Here is a 14,982-nt window from a genome sequence, read left to right on the forward strand (position 1 = left end):
TATTCCAGGGAACAGAGTACTATGATGCGAAAACAAAGCGGTATGTTGATTTTCCAATCACGGATATCTTGCAAATGATGGGTCGTGCAGGCAGACCACAATATGATCAACATGGGAAAGCTGTCATTCTTGTCCATGAACCAAAAAAGAGCTTCTATAAAAAGGTTGAAGAAAGATTATGACATGCTTTTTGAAATAATCAGATTGCTATCCTTTGTTCACAGTTGAAATAACTTGTTTTCTGTTTTACAGTTTCTGTATGAACCTTTTCCAGTTGAGAGTAGTCTAAGGGAGCACTTGCATGATCACATAAATGCTGAGATAGTTTCGGGTACAATTTGCCATAAAGAGGATGCAGTACATTATCTCACCTGGACTTATTTATTCCGAAGACTGGTAAAGCTTTTGTCAATTCCTGTTGCTGTTTTGTAACTAGATCAAGTTTCTGTCCCTTGGTCCAGAATTATCCTATGAACTTACTCATTGCTTCTTTTATCTGCAAGGGATCAATTTTTTAATCTGTTTTGACCATTGGAGAACTTTATCTATAAGTCTAACTATGACTGCAGATCTGGACCTTCAGAGGACGTTAAGCTGTTTTCAGGAATGGGGAAATCCTTAAAAACATTTTAAATGTTGTGAATGATGAAAAAAAAGAGTTCCAAGAAGGAAAAAGGCATCCTTGTTTGTTTTATAACCAGAGCGACCATTTTGAGCACCAGGCGTAGGTTGAAGTAAAGCATTTTGTGTCTGAAACTCATGGGGAAGATTACATAAAAATATTTTATTGTATTCATAGTGGTACATTCCACAAATTTTGTGATAAAGTGTTATGTATTGCGTTCATAGTAGTACATTCCACAAAGTGAACTGTGTGATAAATGTCTTTTTTTTTACTGTCTGGATGAGTTTAATCTTCGGAGGTGTTTAGTTATTTGATTTCTTCTCAAAATTATGGTTAAATTCTTTGAAATTGGATGGAAATTGAAAATTTCCCAAATTGTTTGATCTGCTCCTGTGTTGAAATTGAAAATTTCCCAAAATTATGGTTAAAATGTTTGATCATTGCACAAAACTCCCAGCTTTGCTAGGTCAGGGAAGAGTTGTATTTGTATGCATCTTTTCCCTAGCTTTTTCCCATAACACAAACCCATGGCCATCTAGCTCACTCCCTTTTTGTTGCAACCAAGGCTCACCCTCAAAAGTTATATGAATAAGAAAAATAAAAAAGAAAGTAAAATGTTGGCATGTAACAAGAAGTAACCTAATAGGTTAATCCAGCTTAATTATCAGCAGGATGGGGGGAGGGCAAATAGGTGTGGTTTCCATTACGTACAGGAGTTTTTTTTTTTTTTTTCTCTTTTTATCTAGCATTCTATAACAAAGGTAGAGTTGTGTTCTTTTTTTTTTTTTTTCCCCCCATGGAGGTCTAAAGCTTGTAGTGACTTTCGTCATTTGAATTGCTTGCTTTGTTCTATTCTTACCTTTGATAATCAGAGGAAGAGGAGTCAGTAGTGGTTGTTTGGTTGATTACTTTACATGCAGTGCACAGAGATTCTTCGAGCATTTGTTTTGGCATTGGGTGATGTTGCAATGATCATGTTTCTGGATAAGAGTTAGCCTTGTGCAAGTAGGAGGCTGGGTTGTCTTTAGCCTATTTCCTTTTTGTCATGGGGCATATATAGTGTAAAATTGTATTTGAGAGCTGTCAGGAGTTTTATTGAGTTTTTGCAAGAAGAGTAACATTTTCACTTCCCCCTTTTCTTGGTTTTTGGAGACCACTGTTTCTTCTCCAAAGTTCCCTTGTCTCCTCTAATATATTAGATTTTGTTTTAGGTAGAATTGTCCTTACTTTTTCCTGCTGTACTAAATATGGCCCCCTTTTTGGCAATCGTGTTCTAGATGATTAGTTATTTATCCAAAAGAAAGCGTGTGATAGTGATAATAAAATCACAAATGAGTTGTACACAGAGTTTGTAAATGCATGTGTCAAATCTATTTTCTAACTTTGGAGTGATGATTATTGCATATAGAATATGATTTAGACTTACAGCTTTAGTCATCCTTATTTCTATATACAATTTTGATATTTAACAAATATGTTCTTATCTCAGATGGTAAATCCAGCTTACTATGGCTTAGAAGGTACTGAATCTGGGACTCTGAGTTCTTACTTATCAAGGTAATATCTTGAATTCAAGTCCCAAATTTATGAGAATGCAACATTTCATTCAATATATTGGTTTCTTGCATTATCATTCATTCTGTTTGGCAGCTTGGTGCAAAACACGTTTGAGGATCTAGAGGACAGTGTATGTGTAAGGCTGAATGAAGACAGTGTGGAGCCTATTATGTTGGGCTCAATTGCCTCTCAATATTACCTCAGCTACAAGACCGTGTCAATGTTTGGTGCAAATATAGGCACAGATACATCACTTGAAGTAAAAGCCCTTACATGACAACTATTTGACTTGCATTTTTGCACTCTCGGAAGAAATTTAGCTCATGTGCCTCTTTCCAGGTTTTCCTTCACATACTGTCTGGTGCATCTGAATATGATGAGCTTCCTGTGCGGCATAATGAGGTGGGATACTAACCATAGGATTCTTCTATATTTGAGTAAATTTATTTCTGGGTGACAGCAAAATTAATGTATTTTGCATATTAAAATCATTCTGATTTATGGATGAAAATTTGTATATATGCATAAATTATAAATTTGTCTGGCAGTTGAGCTTGCAGCATGCGATAACGATATCACATTGTTTCCCTGTGAATAGGTTAAGCACCTATGTACTCTCAAGTGGCTTTTGAATTGATACATGGGCATGATTCCTTTTTCCATTTAGGAAACTTTAGAAACTGAAATACTTACTGAAATGCTAAAATAAGTAATCATTGTCGGATACTCACCAATAATAATAATAATAATAATAATAATAATAATAATAGTAATCAGTTATGGAAGTTGTTTCACCTTGATCACTTTTTGGAACCAAAGAAGCTAGTGGAAGGTATCGGATTACAAATTCTTAGAAGTATCATCTTGAACACTTATGTCAACTGGCTAATTTAAGCAGATCCTTATCTAAATTTCCATAAGCAGTACAGTGAAACAAAATTTTGTTGCTCTAAATATACTATACTTTTTCTCATTTCCTCTGAGGTTTTGCCATGTACATCAAGAGGTAGTGAATGGAAAATAAATATCTTGTGGTTGCTCTTATTTGCTTTGCTATTAAATGCAAACCTATTTAAATTTTATTAAATGGTGCTTTTTTTGTACAATGAAAATCATCATCTACAAGTTTAACCCTTGATTCCAAATTGATAATGTTTTCCTGTGATCTGTAACTACATGAAAATTCTGCCTCATTAGCTGTGTTACATGGAGATCCTAATGGGCAACACAAGAATGTTGGGTAAATGACGTTTTGGTAAGGGCAGAGTATACACGTTCTTTGTCAATTGAGCATCTGCCAACTGAGAAGGCTTCTGATTCTTGCTTGACATGGATGCTTCAAGATGACTAAAGTGACCATGCCCATGTGTTATGTGAAAACACAAGTTGTTCCACAGGAAATAATGAAGAATTCTTAAAAATCTGAATTTTTTCCCATGAATTTTTGGGTTTGAGAACTTAGTAATCAAACACTTTGATATATAGTGCCCTGTGGACATGAGATGTTTGTTGAACTTTCTTTTAACTGTTCTCACTTTTGTTATAGGAGAATTACAATGAGGCATTATCTCATAAAGTTCCATATATGGTGGATAAGAATCGTCTAGATGATCCACATGTTAAAGCAAATCTACTTTTCCAGGTTCGTCTTTACTTTTGAAACATATTTTAGAAAAAGTTATTACAACATTTGGTATTTTTTTTTCCCCATGTGTTTTTTGCCCAAATATTTGAAAATGGAAACGAGAGGGCATCTTGTTCTTCTTTATTGCTGTTTCCTGCAACGGGTTTCAAAATATTGCTGTTTCCTGGTTAGTTTTACTGTTTCTCAGATATATGAACAATTTTTTAGCAAAGCTAAGGTAGGTTACGACCTTGTGATGTTCCCATTTCATATTTTCCAAAACTTGAAAACTGAACCAAAATATATCTCATAATATATTGTCGATGTTTTCTCCATCAGTTTTTGAAAATTTTGAAGTTATGAAAGCATACTAAAAATAAAGAAATAAAAGGTGTGTTTTCACTTGTTCCTATAACACTTTTTTTTTTTTCTCATTTTCACTACCTCCATTGTGATCTTAGGACTCAAATCTCCTCTCACCCACCACCACTGCCTCCACTTCTCACTACCCTTTCACTATCACCATAACTTCTAACTACAACCACCACTCACCCACCATTAACCATCTCCAGCCGCCGACCACCACTCATTGCCGAACCCCACCATGACTACTCCCCTCCACTACGGACCACCAATCACTATTAAAGGAGTGTCCCCAGTGCACGAGACTCCATGCTTTACAAGGGTTGCGGAAGGACCGTTTTTGTATTTACCCTTTACAAAAAGGTTGTTTCACAACTCAAAACCATGATCATTCAATCTCAAAGGAGCAACCTTATTGTTGATATTAAGTCCTGCCCTCGATCACCAATCACTATTATGGAAGGAAAAATAAACAGGCAACAAAAGCCAAAAACAAGAATTGACACTACCAAATCAAATGTAATAGTCTTTGTAATTTCTTGGTTTTCTTTTCTTTTGGCCATTTTGGTCAATCTTTCTTTTTACTACATTATTTCCATAATAGTGATATTTGGTCCATCATGATATTTGGTTTACAGGCACACTTTTCGCAGCTAGAATTACCAATCACTGACTACATCACGGACTTAAAATCTGTGTTGGATCAAAGCATACGTATCATACAGGCCATGATAGATATATGTGCTAACAGTGGATGGCTTTCCAGCACAATCACTTGTATGCATCTTCTTCAAATGATCATGCAGGTATTTCCTTCCTGTGGTTGCTTTGACCCTTGTTTAACAGTAATGATGGACCTGATGGAGAAAAAGAGAAGCTGGTTAGGGATGTAAATAGGGGCCCAATTAACCCCAGGATATTTGACCTGATGCTTTTATCCAGGATATTTGACCTGATGTTTTCTTTGAATGACTTGAGTTTTAGGTCTCACTATAACATCATCCACATTTATATTTTTACTCTAACTTACATAAAATATGTTTGATTTTTGACGTACTCAACTGAAATCCTTTATATTCTAATAAGTCTCCCTCCATATCTCAAGCTTAGTATTTGCACCACCTTTTCTCTCATCCATCAAAACAGTGTCATCTGCAAATAGATCATAGACTAAAGCACTTTTTTATGTGTAGTGAGTATTCAAGATATTTGAACTAATTTTTTTCATGGAATGACTTGATCTTCAAGTCTGATCATAACATCATTTACACTTATATTTTTACCAAACTTACATTCCATATATTTTGTTTTTGCCCCGCCCAACTTAAAGCTTTTAGATTGTTAAGAAGAAGATAAAAGACCAATCTTATTCATTCTAATGGATTCCAGCCACATATATACAACACCTATCATTCGTATAGGCATCAGTTTCCTAAGTCTAATTAGATAGTTTCCTAAACTAGTTTAGGAAATATGTATAGAAAAAATAAATTGTACAAAAAAGGAAAAGAAATAAACTACAGCTGCTAAATACAATAAAATTATACAAATAAATAAAACACTACACGATACAAATAAATAAAATCAAACAAATAACCATAGTGATATTCTTGTCACAGGTTCTAATTCTATAGCTCTTCAAGACATAATTCGAGATTTGGACACACATTTTGCCCTTAAAACTCTAGGATCTGTTAACTACTTCCTAGGGTTTGAAGCTCATAGAGATCCCACTGGTATATATCTTACTTAATCCAAATACATTTTGGATTTATTGAAAAAGGCAATAATGCAAGATTGCAAGCCCTGTGCAACTCCATTTCCTTGACTGATGAGGGTGCTTTGTTTTCTGAGCCATCTCTCTATAGAATTATCATTGGTTCTCTTCAGTATATGACCTATACTTGGCTAGACATTGCATTTGTAGTAAATGAATTGAGTCAGTTTTTGTCCTCACCTAAGCAACAACATTGGTTGGCTTGTAAAATATTGCTTCGGTATCTTAAATGGACAGTTGGTCTAGGCCTGTTATTTGCTCCATCTCCTAATGATTTGTCTTTAACAATCTATTCAGATGCTGATCATGTGGGTTGTAAGGTAACTAGACGGTCTACTAGTGGGTTGTGTGTCTTTCTTGGCAAAAATTTATTGGTTTGAGGCTCTAGGAAACAATCTGTAGTGGACACGTCTATCGGTGAAGTCAAGTATAGGGTTGTGCACAAGGGGTGACTGAGGTCTTGTGGCTTAAATCTCTATTTTTGGAGTTAGGTTATTCATGTATGAATACTTCAATTCTTTGGTGTGATAACCTAGCTGCTAAAAGCATTGCTGAAAATCTCATGTTCCACTCTCGGACCAAGCACATTGAGATTGATGTGCATTTTGTAAGAGAAAATGTTGAAAATGGTGATGTTGACATTCGATATATTCCCACTCTTCATCAGGTGGCTGATATCTTCACTAAATGGTTGTCAAATGATAGATTTTTGTTTCTGTGCAACAAGATGGGTCTCAAGCTGTCACCTATGTATCACAACCATGTTGTTGTTCCCGATAGCCTACAGATAGTATACAACCTAGCTCTTTGTCATCTACTATGCAGTTTGATTTGAGGGGGAATGTGGAAGGAACAAGCTGTCGATAGTAGGAGTTTGGTGTGCTTGCTAATGTAGCAGATTAATGTTATGTTATTTCTATCTATTGTATTTGTTATAATCTTGTTAGGCTGTTAGGCGGTTAAGGCCAAGTATATAAGCTTAGTCTCATTTTCAGTTCATTTTGTGGTGGTTATTGTTTTCTTTCTAATCAATAAAGTTTGTGAGGTATTCTTTCTTCTCTCGCGGTTTTCTTCTTCTTCTTCTTCTCATCATGAAGCTCTTGCTTCCAAAACGAACAACACAAACTGAGAGGTTCTTTTAATAAACAATGAAGCATCAAAACAGTTGTTTTAAAACCTTAATCTTGCAAGGCAGATCTTAATTTTGTGTACCTAGTTCTAGGAGCTTGTTTAAGCCCATAAAGAGACTTTTTCAATCAACACACGTGAAGGAAAATGAGAACTCACAAACCCCTCAGGCTGAGTGATAAATATTTCTTCATTTAGATCACCATTAAGAAATGCATTATTCACGTCAACTTGCTGAATATCCCAAACAAATGTAATGGCCAAGGAAAACAAAACCCTGATAGTAGGAGTCTTGACAACTGGACTAAATATTTCTTCATAGTCAATTCCATGATTTTAAAGGAAACCCTTAGCTACTAGCCGAGCCTTATACTTAAGAATAGACCCATCAAGATTGTATTTAATTGTGAAAACCTACTTGTAGTCAATAAGGTTCATATCTGGAGAAAATGGAACCAAATCCCATGTCTGATTGCATTGAAGGGCAGAATACTCTTCCTGCATAGCTTTAAACCAACTAGAGTCTAATAAAGCGTCTTGAACAAAATTGGGTTCTTAGGAACTCACTAAGGCATGAGGAGAAGTAACAAGTAGCTGCTTGGATTTAGATCTAGTGACCAATATAATGAACAGAAGGTGTTGGAGCAGCTTTATACTTAGGTAGTTTAGACGAAACAGGTGGCTGATCAATGTTATTGGGTAAAGAAAAAGAAGTATCAGTGTTAGTGGATAAGGAATGACTAGAAGAAGAATCATCAGATACTGAAGAAGATAAGGGTGGGATAGAGGGTTGTGCTACTTGAGGAGTGAAAGAACTAAAAGGAAAGGAAGGAAGAGATTGAAGAAACGTAGTGGACTGGCCATTTGACACTGACTGAGGGGAACAAGAAGAAGAAGAAAGAGAAGTAGAACACAAATGAGGAAAGGGAAATTCCTCTAGATTAAACTGCACATGTCTTGACACATAGATTCTTCTTGAAGGATGTAAATACTTATACCCAGCTTGAACATGGCTATAACCAAGAAACACACATTTGGTAGAGTGAAAATTGAATTTGTGCTTGTTATAGGGTCAAAGAAAAGAAAAACAAGCACACCCAAAGGGCTGCAATTACATATAGTTAGGTTGTTTGTTGTAAAGAATTTTAAAGGGAGATTTAAAGTTGAGAGGTGAGGTTGGTGACAGGTTTATAGTGTAGACAACAGTTTGAAATGCTTCTACCCAAAATTTTAAGGGCATGTGAGCATGAGCTGTTATGTAAGAGCTATCTTAGCTATATGTCAATGTTTTCTTTCAGCTACATCATTTTGTTGGTGTGTGTAAGGACAAGTAAACCTAGGCTGAATGCTACAAGCATGAAGATAAGGTAAAAAAGCCTTAAATTCACCACCATTATCAATTTCAAGGGCTTTAAGTTTAGATTGATATGGTAGCTCAGCAAATTTGTGGAAAGTTTTGAAAATGGTCAGGGCATCAAACTTGAGTTTCAAGGGATATAGCCATGTATACCTAGTGTGAGCATCAACAAAGATGATATAATAACAATACCCCGCAATGGAAAGAATAGGAGAAGGGACCCCACAAATCTGAATAAACCAATTTTAAAGGTTTCTTTGCAGTAATTTAACAACTAGCAGAAGGAAGCTAATTCATTTTGCCCAATTTGAAGGAATCACAAAATGAAATACCAGAACTAGAGCAAGGAACATTGATTTTATTCAAAACAGAGTGAAGTGCATGAAAGGAAGGATGCACTAACTTGGCATGCCATTGCTAACATATCTTGTTGACATGGTCTACTTTTACATCGGAGGGCACATTAGAAGTCACATTGAAAGAGGACAAAGAGGACATACTCTGTCCTTTACATTTATTAGAAGAAGACACACTAGCAAACACATGAGCAGCAGGTTTTCTGGACTTGATAGAAGACACAGCCTTGGATTCAACATGAGCATATGATCCCTCATAATAGCACCAGCCCTGAATCCTTGTCCTTGACCAAATAAGAATTAGAGTGAAACTTAGCAATCACATTATGATTTTTAGTAAACTGAGAAACACTAATAAGGTTTTTCTTCTTATTAGGGACATGAAGCACATTAGGTAAAGAAATGATAGAAGTGAGAGTAATTTGGGTATAAAATTGACTAAATCCAATTTTAGAAATGGGAAGCTTCTTACCATTACCCACTGCAACTTTGTCATTGCCATTGTAGGGAGAATGAAGGGAAAGGTTGTTAAGACTTGAGGTAATGTGGCTTGTGGCTTTGGAGTTTACAAGCCAAGATGGTTCTCCTTTATAGGATGAAAATGAGGAGGATTGGGACTGTGTCTCTGAAGGTTGTGACAAATAACCATAGTGAGTTCCAGGTGCAGGCCCTAACTTAGTCAAGAAAGCCTCTTTAGTACCAATGGGATTAGCTACAAATGCCTGTGAATCAGACTGCAATACATCACCACCTCTACCAAATTGTTGAAATTTTGACTTGGAGACACACCAGAAGTTTATGTCAAATCTATGATAGCATCTATCCACGAGGTGATCATGTTTCCCACATAATTGACAATATATCCTTCTACCTGATGACCTACCACGGCCTCTTCCTCCTCTAAACCTACCTCCACGTGGTATAGACCTCATCTATTGAGGAAACCACCTTTATTAGAGCCACTCCCATTTCTAGACCGTTGAGACGCAAGATTTACATGCACATAATCAAGACCATAAACAGACGAAATAGATGTATTTTTGTCGGCTAGCCTTTGTTCATGCATCAGTAACAAATATTGAACTTTTTCTATGTTAATCTCATCCATCTTATGTGTAATAAGACTCACAACAATTTTATAGTCATTATCCAAGTCATTAAGAATTGCCATCAATAGATCTTTATCATTTAACGGTTCTCCAATAGTAGCTAGGGCATGTCCTATGGTCTTGATTTTCAAATTGTAATCATTAACAGACAAATCATGCTTCTTTATAGATCTTAACTGTTGCTTTAATTGAAAAGATTGGACAACAGTTTGTTGTGAGTAAAGATTCTCAAGAATTGTCCATACCTTGACAAATGACTTACAATGAATCACCTATACAAGAACATCTTTCTCTACGGTATAAAATAACCAACCTAGCAACAACTAATCTGACCTGATCCAGTTGAGATACTCAGGATTCACGATCGGAGCATCATGATCGAAGGTGGCATTGGAGATGTACTTCGATGGAGGAGGAGATTTGTTGATGAAAGGCAATAGATCGAACGCCCTAATTGTGGCTAGAATCTACACCTTCCAGAAAAGATAATTTCCGAAATCCAATTTAATCAGTATAAAATTAAACGCCTTTGCCACTGTTAAGAAATCAGATTGTGTGGCTGAAGATAGAGCAAAAGAAGAATGAGGAAGAGAAGAAGAACTAAACTCAGGAATATAGGCCATTGACGCTAGTCTAGGGGCTCTGATACCATGAAGCAAGAGCTTCACGATAAGAAGAAGAAGAAAACTGTGAGAGAAGAAAGAATACCTTGCAAACTTTATTGATTAGAAAGAAAACAATAATAACCACAACATGAACTGAAAATGAGACTAAGCTTATATACTTAGCCTTAACTGCCTAACAGCCTAACAAGATTATAACAAATACAACAGATAGAAATAACATAACATTAATCTGCTACATCAGCAAGCTCACCACACTCCTACTATTGACAGCTTATTGCTTCCACAGATACAAACAATATTAGGAATCTGCATATTAGGAAAGCTGCATTAGGAAATCTGTCGTCTTCTAACATAGATTATAAAGTATCTCTAGCTTTATTTTTCACATGTATTTTATCTTATCCATCAAAGCAATGTCTTCAGCAAATAGTCTCAGCTTGTCCCACACATATTTCTACTTTCTGATACGTGTCTCTAGTAGCACATATATAAGCAGTGTGGGATTTTTTTTTTCTTCTCTAAAACCTTCCATAAGCCTTCTTTGGTTGGGTATTTTGTCTTGATATTTCTCTAAACCTATAAAGACTCTAAATTCTTTTATTTTTCTCTAGACCTTTCTGTCAAGCTCTTCAGCAAGTATATAGCTTCCAATATTGACCTACCGTGAAATAAAATTGATTTTTCAGGCACCTTAGTTTGTCTTATTAAACTTTGTTTAATCATCATCTCTCAAAGCTCCATGGTATTGATCATTGGCTTGATCTCTCTATAATTTCCACAACTTTGAATATCTTCTTTGTTCTTATAAATAGGTAATAGAGTCCTCTATTCATTTGCATCCTCCTCTATTTAAGGATCACATAAAATAATTTCATGAGCCACATAATGCCTTTTTTCCCCATGCATTTTCATGCTTCGTTTGGAATATTATATGGTCCAACTACTTCATTTTTTTCATCATTTTTATGGCTTGGTTCTCTTTTTTCAAGCAAATACATCTAGAGAACATATAATTCATCTGTTTTTTTTCTCTCAAAATTACTGAGACTTGAGTCATCTTGCTGATAGAAGTTTCATATTGACAACAGAGGGTGACAGCTAACAGCAACAACATACTAAGCCTTTATCCCACTATGTGGCCACTCTAGTATTTTGTATCATGAACAGAACTCAAGGCCCTGTTACCTGTGCTATCCTTAATTTGATTCCATTTATGCTACCTCCCTTTGTCAGATTTTTCCCATTCAGTTTTTGTTCGTTTTGTTTCTTAAAACATTATTTCTGTGCCCGAGTTTATTATGTAATTCTATAGATATCTTAGTTTAGTTTTCTTCCACCAGCATAGCCACGGAAAAAGTAGTTATCCTGGAAGTAATCTTTCATGATTCCTACACTTTTTCTATGTAAATAATCTTTCCTTCTCTTTAAGCTTCATCTGATAGTTTTAGCATTCACTTTTCAGGGTCTATGGTTTGGCGAGGATTCCTCTCTATGGATGTTGCCATGCATGAATGATGATCTTGTGAGTTTGCTAAGAAGAAAGGGAGTTTCCAGTGTCCAACAACTACTGGATCTTTCCAAGTCAACGTTGCATGCTCTCATTGGAAATTCAACTGCTTCAAGATTATATCAGGTGCATGAAGTATATAACATTGTTTCACCTTCGTCTTTTACGCAGAATTTGTGTGATTTGTTCTTTATTCAGTTGGGTCAATAAGGAAGTTGAAGATCTTTTACATCATCCAATGTTGAAGTCAAGATAATTGTCTATAAGATGAATTTTAAATCATGAGACTGGGGAACCTTGATTTGGATGTCTGTATGGACTAGCTTTGAAGACTGGATTGTAGGATACCCCCATCTTCATTGATACATGAATTTTGCATTAGAAGGCCCCATTTTTCTACCGGAAGTACAAGATACAAAAATAAGTTAGAATATATGGAAGATCTATGTTGCATCGGATTTTTATGTGAGGGGTCAACTATCGAAAGATTTTTTTATTAAACAAATACTATGAAGTTAGGGGGATAACATGAAAGATCTTCATACAATTTGTATATAGTCTGAGACCCCTACATTTTGAATGGTTTATTTAGAATAAAAATGAGCCAAAAATGGATTGATTAGACCTGTACAGATATGTCTTGTGACATTTGCTGATGTCATTTAGTAGATGAAGCTAAAGTAGCTGTAAATTCTAATTTAAAACTTTGGGGAAAAGTTGAAAAATTAGGGGGCAACCGGCTTACTAATAAAAGGTAGGCACGAATGAGGAGGTCATAGTAATATTCAAAAACTCCAAAAAAGTAATTAACTGTGACACCCAAGGCACAAATCATGCATTCTTAATCATTTTGTTAAAGCAACTTGGACTAAGTACAGGGATGCTTTTTTTCTTGAGCGAAAAGTAAATGCACTTATTCAGGATAAAATCAATAGTACTTGATTGAAGATGGTTTGGGCGCCTCGAATGAAGAAAAAGCCTCTAAAGTATGTCGTTTTTTAAGAAAAATGTAAATATATGAGGGACATTACCTATATTTATTTGAGGTACCTATTTGATAGGGATATTTTGATATGTTCTCTATTTTTTGTTTTTAAACAAGATTTAGATTAGGTTTTAGCTTGTTTTATTGGTTCTGTTTTGATTTATCATAGTTGTTCAGATGATAGAATTATATTTGATTCAGGGATTTATATTTGATAGGTTTAAGGCATGTAATGTAATCTTCCATTCAGCTTTGGATGCTTGAATAATGTTATTTTCTCTTCTTGAGTTTTTCTCTCTCTCTGTCTATGCTTTTTTCTTCTCCTTGGCTTCTTCTCTTCTCCAGCTGCTTCTTAGTCAAATTTGATCTTCAACTTTGTCTTCATTGCTGTCCCCCATCACTATTACTTGTATAATCTTTCAAACTTCTGTAATCTCCTGTTCATTATACAGCAACTATGATGAATATTGAACTTGTTAGAATTTGCTTATTAACACTTTATGGCAATTTTAATTATTGTGTGAAGGAAAGTGAAATTGGATGACTTACTGTAGATACTAACAATTTATTTCCATTTAGACTTTTTTGTGAGTTCATGCCTCAATTTTTGCAAAGCAGTATATCAATGTTCCTAGTCAGTGATTTGGATGTGAGCTTGTACTTACCTCTCCGTTGATGCTCACTCCCTATCTAGTAACTTTGCATGTGTGTATTTTCCTCTGTTAGTGCTTAAATATGCCCTATTGCAAAAAATTCACCATATTAGGATTGCCTTTTCTTTACCTGACCGATCATGTTTGCTCTCCAATGGCTGTTCAATTCTATACTCAATTTCTCAGGACCTGGAGCATTTTCCCCGTGTCCAAGTTAGATTGAAACTTCAGAAAAGGAATCCTGATGCTGGGAGAGCTTCCAATCTGAATGTTCGACTGGAAAAAATAAATTCCCGCCGCAAAACATCAAGAGCTTTTGCCCCTCGATTCCCAAAGGTGATTTTTCATCCTCCCTACGTCCTGATCAGAAACAAAACTAAGTCTGACATTTAATTTTATTTTTTCTTCCAGTTCAAAAATGAAGCATGGTGGTTAGTTCTTGGCAATACCTCGACATCTGAACTCTATGCTCTAAAGAGAATTTCTTTTTCTGATAGATTGGCCACCCACATGGAGTTGCCATCAACACCAACTGCTATTCAGGTTTAAATGAAAAAAAAAAAAAAAAAATCGTATTTCTGAGCCTACCGGACGTAAATGAGCCTTGTATAACTAAAACACATTGTATTATGTTTGCCAGGGGCTGAAGCTGATTCTAGTGTCAGATTGTTACCTTGGATTTGATCGAGTTTACTCCATCGAGGAACTTGCAGAACCTTAATTAACTAGAAGCTGCAATTTGGGTAAGATTTGAACATGCCATAGGCCAAAAGTGACACACTTAATTACATCAGATCATCCGTGTTCAGATCCAGATTAGTGAACATTACCATAAGATTGTTCATTTTTGTATCAGCAATTGACTTCATAAGTAGATGTAGGATTAGCCTTTTCAGATGCTGATTAATCTGTCATTCCTATAGACCGCATCTTTGAAATGGGTTCATTAAGTAATTGGATTTTTGTATCTATTTCCCGAAATGGGTAAACAATTAATCGATTTATTGTAGAAGGAATTGTATACTCACAGCATGAAGTTTTCCGACACGCTCTCTGCATAGGAGCTGATCCTTGCAAAAGATATGAACCTAGATATGGTGATCGGAGAGCTAGAGTGAATGTAGGTGATCGATCTCATGTAGGGAGATTAAGGCTCGTGATGATGATAATGAGGACTACAACAATCAGGAGAATTGTACTAGTAGTTGAGCCCAAAAATGAGTGACCAGAAAAGGATAGAAATTAATATATCTAGAGAAAGATAATGACTTTTCCGTGCTCTCCTCTCTGATCTCACGTTTATATGGGATCCGAC

The 14,982-nt window shown here is 35.6% G+C and overlaps 1 protein-coding gene across 3 annotated transcripts in view; it reads left to right on the forward strand.

Annotated features, from left to right (window-relative positions):
- Nucleotides 1-14,634, forward strand: part of LOC127793113 (DExH-box ATP-dependent RNA helicase DExH14) — a 74,816-nt gene extending 60,182 nt beyond the window's left edge. For all 3 annotated transcript variants that reach the window (XM_052323895.1, XM_052323896.1, XM_052323897.1), the window contains 11 exons: nucleotides 9-164; nucleotides 253-396; nucleotides 2,115-2,182; nucleotides 2,276-2,441; nucleotides 2,522-2,584; nucleotides 3,729-3,824; nucleotides 4,808-4,975; nucleotides 11,985-12,155; nucleotides 13,854-14,003; nucleotides 14,079-14,210; nucleotides 14,308-14,634. In XM_052323895.1, coding sequence (XP_052179855.1) covers nucleotides 9-164; nucleotides 253-396; nucleotides 2,115-2,182; nucleotides 2,276-2,441; nucleotides 2,522-2,584; nucleotides 3,729-3,824; nucleotides 4,808-4,975; nucleotides 11,985-12,155; nucleotides 13,854-14,003; nucleotides 14,079-14,210; nucleotides 14,308-14,388 — 1,395 coding nt within the window. In that variant the 3' untranslated portion in view covers nucleotides 14,389-14,634. The remainder of the gene's footprint in view (nucleotides 1-8; nucleotides 165-252; nucleotides 397-2,114; nucleotides 2,183-2,275; nucleotides 2,442-2,521; nucleotides 2,585-3,728; nucleotides 3,825-4,807; nucleotides 4,976-11,984; nucleotides 12,156-13,853; nucleotides 14,004-14,078; nucleotides 14,211-14,307) is intronic.
- The last annotated feature ends 348 nt before the right edge of the window (nucleotides 14,635-14,982 follow it).

The sequence above is a fragment of the Diospyros lotus genome, unplaced genomic scaffold (genome assembly GCF_014633365.1).
Source record: "Diospyros lotus cultivar Yz01 unplaced genomic scaffold, ASM1463336v1 superscaf1, whole genome shotgun sequence".
NCBI lineage: Eukaryota > Viridiplantae > Streptophyta > Magnoliopsida > Ericales > Ebenaceae > Diospyros > Diospyros lotus.